General features: G+C 40.3%; 1 protein-coding gene across 1 annotated transcript; it reads right to left on the bottom strand.

Annotated features, from left to right (window-relative positions):
• Positions 1-695: 695 nt before the first annotated feature.
• OTOP1 (otopetrin 1) lies at positions 696-15377 on the bottom strand (the record flags this gene model as incomplete). The annotated part of the gene is made up of 6 exons (XM_082483142.1): positions 696-866; positions 1255-2201; positions 4592-4722; positions 6313-6371; positions 9294-9430; positions 15092-15377. 6 exons carry the CDS (start codon positions 15375-15377, stop codon positions 696-698), a joined length of 1731 nt encoding a protein of 576 aa, XP_082339268.1.
• Between the last annotated feature and the right edge of the window lie 2070 nt (positions 15378-17447).

Raw genomic sequence — 17447 nt, 5'->3', positions numbered from 1 at the left:
TACAAGGCAAGGGGAATGCATTAAGAGAAATATATTTCATCAGAAGAAATTATATACAGCATAATACCTAACCATATATGCTATTTACCTGGATTTCTTGTTATATAGTTAAGAAAATAATAATTATATATTGATTTTTTTATCAGTATCCAGGAATTTTAAAGCAATTCCCACATCCCAACTAAATAGCAAATGTTTTCAGGTTTTACTATAAAAACATAGCTAGGAATTTAAAGTTGGAGTTTTCACAGTATCTCTGAGATTCTAGAGCATCACTCAGTTTAGCTGTTCCCGGGATCTTCCCCTGCTAAGTCATACAGGTATTTTTTTTTAACCCTTCACAGTCACAATGAATGAAAACAAAACAATACAAATTATTAGAGGACAAATTCCGGATGACTACAAGAAAGATTAATGAGATTGAATTAACTTTACTATGTAGTGTTAATCATATTAACACTAATATGATTCTGAAAAGCGTACCTATACAATAGCACCACATATATAATAAAATATGTGGAAGAAAAAAAAAAATTACGTGCTATATTAGCTATGGTCCCTTCTTTTAAAAGAAATTATTGAATCTTCTATTTATTGAGCAGCTGTTGCTATGCTCACTTATTCATTCATCCACTCATTGAGCTATTAATTAATTAATTATACAATGAATTGTTTACTGAGAGACCGTATATAATCTATGTTTTACAATTGACCTCAAAGAGCGAGGCAGCTGAATGCATCCGATAGAAAATAGAAAAAGGCATCGCAAGGTTCACAACAATTATCCAGGGTTCAAAGCCAAAAACTATTTCTTCTAGTCCGTTGTCATATTCCGGACGGCACCCGAATGCCGGTGGTATCCAAAGCTGCAAGGGAAGAACGCAAGGCCAATATTAATCACCAGTGATAGGAGTGACTAGACCTTGGTAACCGTGCCCCCCATCAAACTGCAGTTTGGTTTCAGAAATCCCTATGCAAACCCTCCCCGTTGCTACTACTGGGGTACACTGGTGGAAGAGGGTTTCAGCTTCTGCTGCTGTTACAGTTTCCGTACTGTGACTACAAGCCTAGGCTCACAGATTCCATGTTTAAATAAACTTTGTTCCCCAAAGGCACATTCACTTATTCTTCCAGAAGAAGTAAGATTTACTTGCTACAAACTATAGAACCATGTAATTTTAATACACTTATCAGACTTGAAAGGTTGGGAAGCTTTTGGGTATTAACTTGTGAATTATGTTCAAAATGTCTTACCGAAAGATTGCATAGGAATAAAAATGCAGCGATGTTCTTCAGAATTCTCCTCTTGTTGTTAGTAACTGAGTTTCTACTGGAAAATGAGAAATCTGAGGCCGAATGCATGACCGAACTCTTATCCTGACTCGTTTCTTCTTTGGCACCACCACCACCACCATCAGTTTCTCTCCTGCAGACGCTGCCCTTAAACAGTGGTCCCTCTCCGCTGTCAGGAGCAGCTCTGCCATTGTAAATCTCTTTGTACGAGGGGGTAAGTGATAAAGTGCTCCCCCGAGATACAGTCACTATTCGAAGAGTTTTAATATCGTCGTTCACCTTTTCCTGCTCACGATGTATAGATTCAATGATAAAGAGGTTCTGAATATATTTCTCGATAATAACCAGGACGGAGTAGGGCAGGTTATACCACGTGTATTTTGGATGGGCTTGGGCACAGATAATGGCGAGGATCGAGCCCCAGGAGAGGAGCCAGGAGCCTGCGGCTGTGCCCACCAGCAGCTCCGCGTCAAGTTTTCGAGCGGGATTTTTTGAATTATCCAATGATCTGTCTTCCAGTCTGTAGATTAGAAGGGCAACAATTCCAGCTGTACACATCAGAGCCAATACAAAGATAGCATGCAAGTAAAACATAGTAAGTGCTAACTCGCTTTTGATTTTCGAACGTCCAATCTGAATTAAATAGACAACAACTATGGCTATTGTGCTAGTTAACACGACTAGTCCAAAAATCATTCCAACAGTTATGCCGTGGAATTTGAATGGAGTTTTGTGTTGCTGGTGGTGCTCCACTTTGCGGCCAATGTTCTTCCACAGGACATAGAGCATTGTGGATGCTAGGATGTGGTACTCTATATTAAAGGGGTATAGATAATATATTCCTTGAGAAAATATGGAACAGAGAGTTGTTGTTGTGCAATTGCATTGAGGTGTGTGATCATCTAAAACTAAAGGAGAGGGAGAGATTAGTGATGTGCCTTATAAGGATTTCTCATTTAAAGCGAATAAATAAAACATAAATAAAATAACAAAACATAGAAGGCCAGATTTCAGTCAAACAACACATCACACCACCCAGTTAGCCACCTAAGAAAAAGTCTCATCATTGAAGTCATTAACCTAACGAGGCTTTCGCGTGTGCACTGGAGTATGATCTCTGACTTCGCTGCTCAGCCACTGAGCAATAATCACATCATGAATGAATGCTGCACCAAAGCGCACCAAACTTCAACAGGGTCTTGGTAAAAATACTTTTTTATACCACAAAAATCCAAAATCCCAAGGGCTTTGAGGCCTCAGCCCTTCAGCTTAGAAGGCTTTTATAGAAGCCCGGGGATCTGGGGATCAGATCAAGAACAGTCTTAACAAGGAAAAAAGCTCAGTTCTGCTCTCATTTTTTATCGGTGGGGTTTCTGGTACCAAAACCTCTTTCTTAAAAAGTTGTTTATGTTTAGGAAAGAGGTGAAGTAAACCACAGATACTTTCACCCAATGTCCAGCTAAAGAAAGATATTAAAAAGCAATCTTCTCCTTTTGAGAGGAACCTGTGGAATCATTATCTCTCGGCTGTGCATGCTGTAAACCCCTAAGGCATCTCAATGAAAAATTGCTTGTATTTGTAAAATAAATAAATTTAATGTGTACTTACAACCTAAGCAAATAATTTCAGAAATCAGAATTTCCACAGTGGCAGAAAAAAAAAAAGATACTTATTTTCACAATGTGTTTATTTCTAAACATATAAAACACACATGCTGAAGAGCACATTTTTAGGCGCTGATCTTAGATTTGTGCCTGGAAGATTTTCTCCTGTTTTCTACAATTTTAGAAGAGAAGAGAGAAGAGAAAGTTGGTATTGTTTTCTCTCAAGCACACACTGTTAAGAAATGAAAAAAAATAGCTTTTGCAGTGGATTGTATGCTAATGCCAAACTTGTCTTGTGGATCACTACTTCACTCCCTCTTGTTTCAGATGCTGTTTCTGACTATTCATAATTGTGTCGTAATTCTAGCAGCAGAATAATAGGAAATAATATAAGGAAAGTGCTTCTATTTAACAAGTGGAAATATCAAGAAGAGCCACTAACCTGTGATTTGCCTGCTCTCTACTGATGCTCCATGATTACAAAATCTCTGAACTATCAGTTCAGCTACCTGATTATTAATAGATAGTTTCTATTAATTTCTATTAATAGATAGATTATTAATAGATAGTAGATAGTTTCCATAGATACATCTAAAGGGTAACACTCGCAAATAGACATAAAATTGTGGGCATAATTTTAGACACAGTTATACCGAACATACTTTTTTACAGATTTTAACATTAAGTTTTGACTTATATGTGAACTTTGGCAGGAATTATTAAAAATGCCTAAATTTTTTCAATTTATAGAGACTATAAATAGGCAAAGAAGAAATTAGTTCAGGCTTTGGCTTTGAAGGTGCAAAATCAGGAGTTTTTAGGATACAGGCACTATTGAACTCACTGGGTGGGAAAACACACATTTTCCTCCTGAAAAGCTGTCTGTCCTTTCCCTTGTGAACACAATCAGAACTTATCATCTGTACTGATAAATTTTCACGGGAAGAAAATTGTTTATAGCTGCTGAGAACCTTTATTTCCTCTTTAAAGTAAAGCACTCCCAATTTCCCCATGCTTCGGTGGCATTTGAAAGCGGAAGGCATCCCCAGCAGTTATACTCAATGTTTGTTGACTATAACTTGCATCATCTTACCAATGGAGAAAATGGTTCGTTATAAAAAAAGAACCACCCGGAGCAAAATCCTTGTCTTGTAAAGCAGCACTAATGGATAACCCCATCCCTCTGAGCCATCCCACTGAATCCCATAGGACCACACGCCACGTGTAACCACTCTCCTGGGAAGGATCTGCAGGATTATCCACGCTTGTTTTGCTATGAAAAGCTTACAAAATAGTAATCTCTGTATTTAGTACTGCTATGTTCCATTTACTTCTATGATTTACTAATAAAGGAGTTCCTCAGTGATGTCACTCCTCAAATAAAATGTTTTTAAAAATCTGTTTGTTTGTTTGGAACTTATAGCATTTAAATTTCTTCTTGACCTCATCCAAAGGGGAGATGAGTAAACAGAAAACTACAGCTGGAATCACATATATGATAACGATAATGATAATGACCATATAAGATTTAGTTGTGATCAGAACTGATCACTTACCAGTTCACTACCATTTTCTTGGGAATTACTATCCTGACATAGTCATGAATGGCCCAGCTCCATCCTAGAGTGACACAGTATTTTGTATGAGAGCATGATAGAGCAGGAATTCCACAATGTACCAATCCTTTTGCTTACCTATTGTTATGTTCCCAAAACCAAGCGTGATTAGTCTTTCCTTATGTTCATTTAGTTGATGTTTTGACTCTGTTAGCACTCCATTTGTCCACAGGAGTAAATTTGTGAACACGGAATGGATAACCCCAAACCTACAAAATAAAGTCATTATTGAAGGAATCTGCCTGGAGTATACCTCCATATATGTTAAATACAATGGATTGACTCTCTGTAGACGTGCTACATGGCACTATTTACTTGTCAGTGCAGGGAAAAGAAAATCATAACCGATCTCCTAAAGATGTTCCTCAGTGGAGCACAATGGATGTCAGACTTCCAAAATTTTATAGAATCACAATGGCTTAATGCATTAAACCATTAATAGCGTGCTGACATTATTTGTTATGCTCTCCGATGTGATGGTTTCAACTGGACAAGCTTCATGGTACCGACAGCGATTGAACAGTCTGAACAGGGTTAATTGTTTTGCAAACTGTATTTCAGAGCTTTCTGCGGTGCTCTTTTATACTCACTGTGGCTGGTCTTTCTCCACAGATACCACCGCCTTCTCTAATCTCTATAGTCCGTGCATTTTTGTCTGCTGGAGAGAGTTGAAGCCAACAGAGGGCTTTATCCCATTCAGACTACTGATACAGTGAGGGTAGGTCTCCAAGTGTTTTTGAGACTCCTGGTTCCTGACAAGCCAGGCGTTTTTCTCCTGCACCTGAGGCTGGTAAATTTCCGTCGTCAAGAAACAGTTCTTTATTACTGCACTGTTCTCACTGATAGACTTGCAGTTAGGGATTTTTAAAATTCTACTTATAAACAGAGCTGACTTCACCAGACGACACTGCAAAGCCGTCTGCGATCTCCCTCCTCCTTGGCATGAGGTTTGAACACTTAGCCAAGAGAGCAAAACAAACGGACAACCTTCTCCATAAACGATGTTTCTGAGTAAATTTCTTTTACTTCCTACAGAAGCTGGTCAGCTCATTGATAATTTGAGATGAGTATTTTAAAAGTTATCATGTTTGTTTATTTACGTTCTATGTACAGATAATCTACGTTAATCCACCTTCTCACACAACCTTTTGCTGCCTCAAAGACCAGTCCTCAGTTCTGTAGGAAATGTATGTATTCAGAGGTTCAGAGGACACATCAGTTACACTGCAAGAACAAAGTTCTGGTGTCAGAAATGTGCACGACCCTTAGTGATTTGGGTACATGGGGAGGGGAGGTTGTATTTCCCAGTGAATTTGCATATCTGCATTTAGTTCCAAAAGGTGCTTTCCATAAAAATCAATATGAAATACCTCAGATATATTGCACTGACTGCAGGTTGCTGATGCAGATTCCCTTTCAGTAGCTAAATAAAGAAAACATAATATAGTGCATAGTTCTAAGACACATACATGGCGCTTCCTTCCTTCAAAAAAAGCAAGTGACACCGTGGTATCATACATTGCCCATTTCCCTCTCTCATGATAAAAATATACTTATTCTGTAGGTGTTGCATATTATAAAAGATAAGCACAGTTTGCATAAGAAAAAAATAATTCGGACTAACCATTATCTTCTCACTTGGGTAAATTGTGTTGCTTTTTATGTATATTAACACAATTAAGAGGAGAATCAAAGTCTGTAAGTTTTCAATGTCCCTCATACAGTGAAACTGTATGCATTAAAGCACTGTGCAGACCTACACCCGTCAGCATTCCAGATGAGGATCAGAGCCACTTTACCTTTCCAGTGTTTTGAAAGACTGGATAATATCCTTCGCATGACACCAAAGAAAGTACACCTAAATGAAAGGAATACAGAGAAATGTCATTACGCTAATGAGCACACGTGACACTCAAAAAGGAAAGCGCATATGTAGACGGAAACTGTGATGATTTAAACTGAGGTAGCTCCATCTCCGCGCGTGTGAAATAACTTATGATTTCCTCTGAAGTTCACCCCAAACCTCTCTGGCATGATGAACCTAAGATTTCTTATAGGCAAAGTCAGTGGCTCAACCGCAGAAAGTCTCAGTATGACTCACCAAAACGTATCTTGTGTCTGTATCTGGAGAGGCTTTTATTTCAAAGGAAATAAAGCGACCAGCTGTGGACAGCAGTATGGTTGCTGCAGAGCGTGGTGATGCTTAGTTTGTATAATGTATTGAATATATGGAATTGGAGGGAGGGAGGGAGGTAAGTGAAAGGATGCCAGACTTGATTGACAAAACAAGCAACAGACACCCCGGAAGCAAGGGAAAAGTTCGTACTGTCAGCCTGAGAGACAACCACATTAGGAGCACGCGCAGTTGAACTCAAGTACAGCGCAGAAAGCTCAAGCTGGAGAACGAAGGAAAGGGTGATAACAGTATTGAGTTAACAAGTAAAGGAGAAAGGAGTTATAAAAGTGTGAGTCTCCATTTGTGGGAGGATAATGGAAACCTCAGGATACAGATTGTTGCTGATACAAAACCAGTTCCAAGTGCTGATAAGTGCAAGGAGAACGACACCATTATTCCTCGGGGATGTTAGGGTGAAACTGGGCATCCTCATTACTCAGAATAGCTCCCGGGACACTGAACTTGACAGTAGGTGAACTGTCAGGACAGAAACAGTCCCAAAGGTTTCTCTTAGAAACCCGCGTGGTTTGGTGTTCCAGAAATGGTCAGAAAAGTGCAAAGAACTTTGGGTTCTTCTTCAGCAATTACAGCAACTGGAAGTCCATTTTACCACTGCACCTGTTCGTGTAGGCACCTTACACCACAGCTGGTGTTGTCTGAGACATTCTGATGACATATCTGATCTTTCGAAAAGCTTGGAAAATCCATTCCTCTGTGGGTCGCCTACACCACCCAGCAATAACATGTTCATTTATCCCTCTGATGAAGATTTATCAAAAGGAGGTGTCACCACTGTAAAACCCCAGGTGTAGAGATTACAAAGTATCATGGAGGTGTCCACTGAAATCAAACAAACTGAAATCAGCACTTTAGTCTCATCTAATGTCATCTTCAGTTTCCCATGCTGGGAGAGATGCAGTAGAATCTAACAGCAGATGGGAAAGCAGTCTTCAAAACTTAAAAGAACATAGATCTGTTCAGATACTAGAGTTAAGAAAGTGGGGGGAAACAGGAAAAGTCAGTAAGGTAAAGAAACAGCATCACATCCAATTTTTGCTTACAGAGTAGTAATTGCCTCAAGGGGACTTCTGCCTGCGAAAGAGCGTAATGCACTGCCCGTCTTGGAAGGGCAGGTACGTCTGAGTTCATTGCTTGCATGGGTGCAGTATGTATCTATTTATTAATTTAATGGCACATATCAGGATGCCTCATTAGATTAAAATACAACAGAGTCTGACACATTCTGTAGAAAACAAATCCTTAGGTTTTCAGATGACACATAATTAGGAATGCTGTCTGCTGGAATTTCAGCCTGCGTTTCAAGGACATGAAAAGATTTGTCTTAGGTAAGTGGCACCTGGTAAATTACTTTTTAACTTTTTCTTTGATTGCTCAGGTTAACATTCTAGATTTCATTATTTTAAGCTAAGTAGATGATAAATTCAGCAACACTGGGTGATGTATACGCTGTGCCTTCCACACTCCAGTTCACGGTAGCTGGAAACCTCGTCAGCTCAGGGTCACTGGATGCAATGAAAAATGCTACACGCAGATCCGCAGGGAAAAAGGCTTAATTTCTTTGGTTTGTTTTTCAGGGGTAAAGCAAAGAAGTTGCAAGACATGGAGAGTGGATATTACAAGAATGTGAAATTAAGATTACTTCAACAAAATCAGAATTTCCCCCTCAGAGAAAAAGAAGAGGTCAGAGTTACTGCTTAAATTTCAATGCTTTTTTTGTTACAGCAAGCAGAAAAATGCAAGTTGTTCAAATGCTTATTTACATGCAACTACAACTGCGAGGAAAATCTTTCTTTTCTTTCTGAATGGCTTAATCATCTTGGAAAGTGCATTAAACGACCTGGCTATAACTGAGTATCTTAGTTGAGTGGCTTTTTCTCTCCTCCTTGCCTACAAATCTGCTGATAGGGGCTCAGAGGAATTCATGTGATAAACAATCATCAGCTATGGAATATCACCATACACTATAGACCCAAAGCCTTAAAATTAAACAAGCAGCTGGAATATTTTACCGGAGTCACTGACTATGTTTGCTACTGTGCAATCCCCGATAAGCACAACCAAATGCTTCTAGGAGGAGTTCATTTGGTATAGGAAAGACATGCAAGTATTTTATAACAAGCTAAACACCTGGGAAGGGTTTCGTCCCCTTAAAGTATCAAACCTCCACCCCTAACCACAACGGGACATGAGGATAGACAGATTGAGTTGACCTTGCGAGGCAAGTCCTACACACAGAGGTAAGTGAATTGTCTTTAGCCAAGCTGCTCACTTCAGCCTGAAAATTCTGAAAGTTATATACGTAACTTGAATTGGGAAAAGCATGTAACTTCAACTATAGGAGAGCATTTTGGGGATTATTTCTGTTTTGAACCCACATGAGTTTTACGGCTGAGCAACTTGAGGCTGCAGAGCCTGAATTTACACATACAAAAGTTACACATGCGCAAGAATTTGGCCCTCAAAAGTATCCTGTGATGTGGTTAGAAATTAAATTAGTGTAAAATTCACTGATGATGAGAAGATAGAAGATATTTTTGGTAAGAAATACAGATATAATATAAAACTGCAACCAGTGACTTTTACCTGTAAGATGGTGTGCACAGCGTGTGTAACAGGAAAAATGCCTTCAGTTGGTGATAAACAGTTTGAAAAATCAATATAATATCCAATTTTAAAAGAGTCCAGAATTAAAGTAATCACTGCAAATAATGTAATCCCACCTACAAATGAAAAAGATATTAGAAAATGTCAATGTACTGTCACAGCATCAAGAGACAATTTGCACAATATGCTAAAATCTGTTCAGGGAAATAAAAGTCGATCAATATCCGTGTTTTTGTTTAAAGAAGTAAAAGCAGATCAATGCTTATGAAGATAACTGACTGAAAGAAGTAGGTGCCTCTAATTTGTGAAAGCCTCAGCCCAATATAACGTGAAGGCACATCCCCCTACACGCCCTGCACGCGCAGTGCAGAGGAGCCGGCCCAGCAACGGCCCGGACCTGGGGACACTCAGCACCTTGCAGGTGGCTCCCAGCTCCTTGCGAGGTCAGCCTCTCAAGTAACGGTAGCGCTGAAGCGGCCATACGGTGCGTGAATCAACACTCTATACAGCCGCACAGCAAACTGTACCGTTCCAGGGAGCCGAACAATCACGTTACAGTCTCCTGGCCCAAGAGCTCGGTGTTGGTAGGTAACACAATCACTTGGAATGCCTTCCCCATGCTTCAGCAGGTTACGCTTTAGCTCAGAGACCTTAAAACTACAATGACCTGTATGGTTTCTGCTCCTAGAAAGGAACCACAGGTTCCACTTCTGTATCTATTATTTCCCCCCCATGCACAAAAGCCCCTAATATGTTTCTCTAAAGATGGATTTCATATCCTACAGAACGTTCAAAATGCACATTTCCCCTTGTTTATTTTTTTCTTTCAGGAATGTAAATATCTGTTGCAAACTCATTCTGGAAAGCTATGTGGTAACACAATGTATATTATTAACTATTGGGTGTATACCCATATGACTAAGCACAACTGAACCAAACTCTAAAGTCTTCCTTTGCTTGGTTTCGTTGGTTGTTTGTTTTTTTTTCTTTCTGGGCTTTTATTCAAACAAGCTTCCACCAGATTTAATTTGGGCTTATTTGAACTAAGACTAGATAAAAATCTATCCATGGACCATAACCGGACCTTAAGATACAGATCAGCATTAGTATCTTAATTTTTCTTTGTCTTTCCTCACAGAGTAAATAACATCACTAGTGTTGACTTTGATGAATATTTATCCTTTATAAGGGACCACAACCTAACTTCCTTATAAGCACCACATGTTCCACTAGACTTGTGTTTTATAACTGGTGTTATAAAATATAGCACTAATTTAATAGTTTATTTAATATGTTTATCATTAAAGTTGCATAGAGAAAAATTAAGTATAAATTATAAAAATACAATGTATTTTTATTACTGCATCGATCCTTTAAAATGAAACAAAAATAGACTTCAGAAATTTTTTTAACCGCAATTCCAGTAGGATTTTATGATTCTGGTTTACAATCTCTCTACAATAAAAAAAAAGTGTAATTTTTACCAAGAAATAGAAACTTTCTCTTTCATATTTCCATATCTAAAACCTCAGGTCTGCACTTCACACGTGTATAATCCCATACTTTATTTATGTTTATTATGTCATCTAATTTGTATTATTTCTAAAACACATAGCAGGACTGGTGCCCACATTTAAATAGATATGCCATTGTCATTACATATAAAAGTAAATAGCACCACAAAGTGCAAAATCCTAGGCTACTCCTGAGATCAAATGATACGTTTCCTTCCTTATTTAAAGAATTTAAATGATTCTAAAATGAATTAGAAATGTTAATTCTTCTGATATAACCTTACCTGAGGTAATTGGACCTGCTGTGAGCAAGGTGTTGGACTAGATGACCTCCAGAGGTCCCTTCCTACCTAAATTATTCTATGATTGATCCTGTGATTCATGGTTGGTTTAGAAAGTACGCACGAAACTCAGCCTGTTTCACTCTTTGAAAGATGTCATTCTTAGGGAGTTAATGTGTATCCTAATTGTTTCAACGAAAAGGAAAATGCTATCTTCTGAAGCAAAAAGATTCTAAAAATCTTCCACAATTACTCCACAGTGAATCACTGTGCTTATGTTTACCTTATTTTAGAAAGGTATTGAATTCCCCAGCCATGACACTAGTAAGGCAACTTCCCAATGAGCTTCTGGTGCAGGATCAAGCCCTGAGGAACTGCTCCAGTGAAGTAGCAATATCAGAGCAGAATGGGTGGAAAATATAATGTAAAAGTTCTGCATCCTTGCTTCCATTACTCATGAGAGCGGCTCAGCAGAATAGGATCACAAGGGGCTCGCTAACTAGAAGAAATGGGAAGAGGGAAGGCAAAGCAAGGCAAGGCAAAGCAAGGGGGTCAGGTTGAAATTCACAAAAATAAAAAGCAAACACCTCTCAGATTAGTGATCCATCTCTTGCACCGTATGTGCATCTTCTCTTTACTGCAGCTCTACTCTGTCTTGCTTCCATTTCACAAAATCAGTATTTCAGTTATACGGTTTTACAGTTTTACATCATTGTCCAGCAGACCATTGAGGGGGACAAAAACCCAACAACAACAAAACAAACACACACACACGCCTTCCATATGAAGTTTCTTTCACATTGAATTTTTTTTTCTTTTAATGTGCGATTATTTCATTTATTCAGATGGTACCTACGTATTTCTGTCAATCACTCAGATGGCCACACTGTAAGCATATACAGTGTCCCATGCATATTTAAGGAGCTTCAAAAGAGAATGATTGTACGAATTTGCTTAGTCAAAAATCAAAGCACAGCTATAATGACCATACTTACGGTATGCTAACAGTTTCCGTGTTAACTTTTCCCAATGGAAACTTCAGTATTATGTACTAATACTAAATACTAGATATATATCAGTAATTATAAATAAGGAAGATAATTCCACTGGTTTGCTATTTCTATTTGAAAGTTAAAGAAACATTAAATGATTGCTACTAAGCAATCTGTATTATTGTATATCTGTATTATTAAAAAAAAAAAAAAAGGAATTTTTTCCAAATGTTCATTGAAACCTATATATCTTAGGGGATCAAGAATAGGATTTTCAGAACTGCTAAGTGCTGGCTTAATTCTTTCTATTAACCATCAAGAAGAAAAAAAAGCCATGATGATTGTGAAAAGTTGTGAAAATGCTTCTCTAAACTTAAAATATTCTTCAAATAATAGACAATTTAATGCCAGCACTAAAAAGATACAAGTTGAAATCTGCCAAGAGCTTTGTAAGTTGACTAGCTGGCTGTGCTTTAAATAGAAACTATGCTGCTGGAGAATGTGATAAAACCAAGCCATTTGTGAAAACCAATTGATTTTCATTTTGAGTTCTCTGGCTCACTCGGCTGAACTTCCAAATAATGGTCAGAGACCTTTCCCTAACAGGAGAGCATACTCAGGGGAATAACATTCAGAATAAGTCAAGGAAAGGATTCCTTAAGCTTCCCCGTGATTATTTGGGTCAGGATAACTGTGCCTTACTAGAGACAAAGCTCTCCCTGAAACTTTTCTCACATTAGGACTGTAAGAGCAGCTCTTGGTCTACCGCACAAGTGGGAAGACAGCTGTGCTTTAGGGTTCATGCGGTTGCAAAAATGCTCAAGAAAACCTTTCTGTGAGAAATTCTTGTAAACTATTTGTCCTTCTAGCATTGTTAACTGTGTGCAAGGACCCAGTTATAGGAGGTTTTCGTTAGTCATTCTTTTTCAAGATTTGTGATAGTAAAATGCTCTATGTAGCCAGCTACCACCACTTCAACTGAAATGGTATGCACAGTTTGAAGGGAATCATGAAAATATATTCATTTTATACTGGTTGGTACATGGACATTTTCTCTAATGATAAAAGCAAGGAGTCATTCTTCAAAAGCAGCTGACAGAGCCAGTCAAAAATTGCAGAGAGCTTTCTGTGGAAAGAAAAATTGTCCTCCTCCCCCTCCTCCTTTTTTGGACTTTCAGTCTTTCAGATGAAAGACTTCTACGACAAAACCATTGATGCAGGGAAGGGCAAGGGAGATCTTGGCAGAGGAATTGCCACCTGAGTTTTTCCTTAGCTCAAATAAGTTTTCTTTTACCAACAGAGGATAAAGGGCTTGTACAGGCTTGTTGTAACTACAAGAAACTCCTAAGAATAGGAAAGTGTAGGTCTTTCCCTAAGGGCGAATTTGCTGAATTGCAGCCTAGACATCCAAGAGAAGCAGTGGAAGCCACACCACTTGAGAAGCTAGTACAAAGAGCCATCCTGTGCTGGTAAAAGAAATGGATAAGGTAACCTGGTAGTTCATTCCAGTATCTTATTTCTAAGTTTCTGTGACTCCTTATATCCTGTAGGACAAATGAAATGCTGTGAATGCTGTGCCAAAAGAAAAAGGGCAGGGGGTCCTGCTGTACTTACCCATGTTAAGCAGTATTTATTCCATACTTAGGAGGGGAAAGCTACCCTCAGAGTAACAAAAGCACAGCATGGTCCAAAATAGGATCAAATTAAGCCTTGCATTAATGAATTTCAGGAGGTTGTAAGCCACATAAGCTAATGAATGAAAAATGCCCAAGAGCTGAAAATTGTTTTGGAAAACAGTGAAGGAGAACAATTGAACAGTTGGTACATGAACTCCATACATTTCAGGAAAGAGTCTACAGATGATAACTGTAAAACATTAGACATTAAAAAAAAGGGTTGCCCTGAGCAATTCGTACAGCACAATTGTTAACAGCTGCAAAGAAAATAAGACACGCAAGCACTGAGACTGAGAACAAACTAAACTTCCACAACACAATCTTACTTTCCAAAATAATCAGGTTTTAGGCGTTCTTGGGATTTAGATATTTCACTAGCTGCTGTGATAATTAACTGTTGTCTCATTGCTAGCAGGACAGACATATTTTATGGAAAAGCTGTCTTACAGCACTCTGCTTTACATACTATTTTCCAACCTGTCATTTGCAGTGCTGAGACTGGAAAGGAGGTTGGTAAAGGTGGGCTTGCATATTACTCTACACAGTGCTGCTGCTGTTTGCTTTTCTTGGGACCCAGAAACACAGCGTTCCTGTCACTCTGGCTCTGTGATGTGGTCCCCAACCACCACCTCTCAATAAACCTTGAAATCCTTACTCCGGTGCACACCTGAGTCTTCAGGCAACGGCCATCAAATCCCACCACTACCCTGGCAAACTTGCATGCTTTTCCTACAAGCTCCTGCTAGCTTTAGCTTCCTTGCTTAGATGTTTTATGTACCAATCTAAAAACTTATCTGGCCAGGGATTTTGTCCTCTTCTGTCTAACTCCTAGTGTTTCTCAGGCATCACTGTACACATATGAATGGGAATCTCTGATACACATCGGTATAGAGAGCACTTGAGGATCTTTCTGACTGGTACTAGCCAAAAGTAAGTTGCATTATATTTCCTGGAAAAGGTGATGATTCCTCCAAGAAAACTGCATGACACCAACACAATTGCCTCTTCCATTAGCTATATTTTACTCTCCAAGTGCTGCCAAACCAGCCTGGTAAGGGAAAAAAAAGGCACCAGAGCTTTCAGCACTGTAAACGGCAGGTTGGAAAGAGGATGTTTAGTAAACAGCTTTCCCATACAATCTCCCTGTATGTTCAGCTTATGCATATATTTACTTTAGAGTGCACTGCACGTGCGTTAAGTTCAAGACTACTGGGATGCCTCCTGGTAGGGATGGTGAGGCTAACAAAGTGGTAGCAGAGACGGGTGATGGCACAGATGCCCTGTGCGCGCTGTGTGCCACTGGCCCGTACTTACACTTCAGCCAGCGGGCTCCGGCGTGAGTGTCCTTGTCCCGGATCAGCCTCCTCTGCGTGCAGCTCCTGCAGAGGTACCACAGCATCCACAGCAGCTGGATGAGCATCAGCGTGATGAGGTAGGAGAGCAGGTGGCTCTTGCTGATGCCCACGGCATGCACAGCCCAGGCGAAGGTGAGCAGCAGCCCAGCTAGGAAGAGGTTGATGCCGTACTGGCTGCTGAGGATCTCGGCGTTTTTCTGCGGGTAGCTGCCGCCCACGCAGGGGGAACCGCCGGCTTTCTCCATCTCCCACCCCGCCGGCCAGGCGCTGCAAGCAGGCAGGCGGCCCCGCTTCCCCCGGGGAGCCCCGAGGCTGCCGCCTTAGCCCGTCCCCCACCGGCGGCCGGGGGCGGAGCGGGGCCGCCGGCCCTCGCCGTGCCTCCCCGCCGGGCGGGGGCCGCCGGGGGGGTCCCCGGCTGCCGTGACGGGGAGCCCCGGGCTGCCCAAGGGAGGGTGGTCTGCCAGCGGGGTAAAGGCTGCTGAGGCTTTGGACTTGGGGCATCTTGCCTTGGCCTCAGCCACCAGCTAGGGTGGAGATCAGAGGTGAGGGAGAATGTGCTCAGCAGAAAACTAGTCGTAGGGTGGCCATGTCCCTGCACATCCGTGTTGACCGAGCTTCTGTCCATGTTGACGGAGACGTGCGTGGCATGACACGTTCTCCAGATAGGGAGACGGGAAAGATAGAGAGCAGTGAAGACAACAGCCCTGACGGTTAATAGATGGGCTGGAAAGCCCAGGGATGGCCAACACATGGGAGAGGTAGAGAGAGAAAGCCAGGACTGGGCTACAGAGCCTGCCCTGCAGCCCGGGGAGCAGCTCCTTCGCACCGGGGTGGCAACAGGATCACCTGCCACGCTTTCACACTCTGGGCCCCACAGTCCTCCTTTTTGGCAACTGGCACTGCCATTGGTAATAAAAAGCCTCCGCTTTCAGGAATTTTCTAGACCTTTGAAAGCTAGCAATTTCTCTCTTTTTTTTTAGTAATCCCCATTCTGACAGCAGAGTATTGCAGTGATGGCTAGCTGCAGTAGCAACAACTACAGCAACTCAAAGCAGCAGACTTCTGCAGGATTTAGTCCATTTCTTATTTATTCATTTTCCCAACTATTTACACACATTTTAAGTATTTACCTTTTCTTATTTAAACTGCTTAGTTTAACTGTGGCCTATGGTCCGAAGGTACTACCGTATCCAAACCTGAAGACCTGGAGCAGCAGTTGGTTGTCCATAGGGGCTGACAGGAATTTAGCCCAGTGTAAAACACTATATATTTTAAGTGGCATTTTGTTTGCGTACAATAGAAATTCTCTTAATTCTAGGTATTTGGGTCCCTAGCCATAGCTCGGAGGCCAAATACCAAGATAGACTGGTCCTTCTTCTGGCCAGGAAGGTCTTACATTTTTACCCTGTATCTGTTGGTAGCATATCAAATATCCAAAGCATCGTTTTTCACAGCGAGTGACCCACATCTCACATGAAATTAAGCCACTAATTCAGCTACATCCAAAAAAAAAAAAAAAGGGAGATGTGAAAAGACAGCATCTACTCTACTCCACTTCCACTGGCAAAACAGAGGTTTTAAGCTTTTTTGCTTCTGGAGCCAGAAATAAGTGAAGAGGGTTTGTTTTTTTTTCTTAAGTACCAAAGGACATTTCTGAGCTTGTATATAAATTTCTGAGGTTCACATTCCTCTTAAAGAACAGGGAGGGAGAACAAAATGGCAGAAGAGTGGAATGAGTGAATTCTGTATAAATCCCCTATTTAGGTAAGCATAAGGAACTAGTAGCTCATGTCCTTTATTTATTTTGGCCTGTTCTCAAGAAACGGGTATTTTAAGCCATCTACAAATTTCCCTTTTAAAACTGCAGTGAACTGAAAGATAGCCCTACGTTGCTGCCTGGCCCATAACAGCAGTATAAACAAAAAGCATTAACTACTCAAACACCTCTAGCCCAGAGCTACATCCATCACTATCCAAAGTTTATGGAAACGCCAAGGCCTACTTTTATCTTATGTCATGCAACCTTTAAAGGGTAACAAAGGAAGATACTTTCATTTTACAGAGCTTCTATGGAAACTGTGATAAATAATCTTCACTGTCTGGACTATTTTATTTCAAGACTATTCTAGAGCATCCCTTGTCACCTGTGAAGAAAAGCTCCTTGGTGCTGATACACAATCTCCTGAAGGGAAATTAATGTAAATGGATACAGAAAATACCTATGGTGGTCTGCAGCCAGCTAATACATTCAAGCTTTGGTAGAGGTAGCGATTTTGACCGCCTGATAATTGTTTTCAGGAAACTATTAAAGATAC

The sequence above is a fragment of the Vanellus vanellus genome (assembly GCF_965231255.1).
Source record: "Vanellus vanellus genome assembly, chromosome: 4".
Taxonomy (NCBI): domain Eukaryota; kingdom Metazoa; phylum Chordata; class Aves; order Charadriiformes; family Charadriidae; genus Vanellus; species Vanellus vanellus.
Note: the sequence above shows the minus strand (reverse complement) of the source record. Positions and strands in the feature narration are given on the sequence as shown.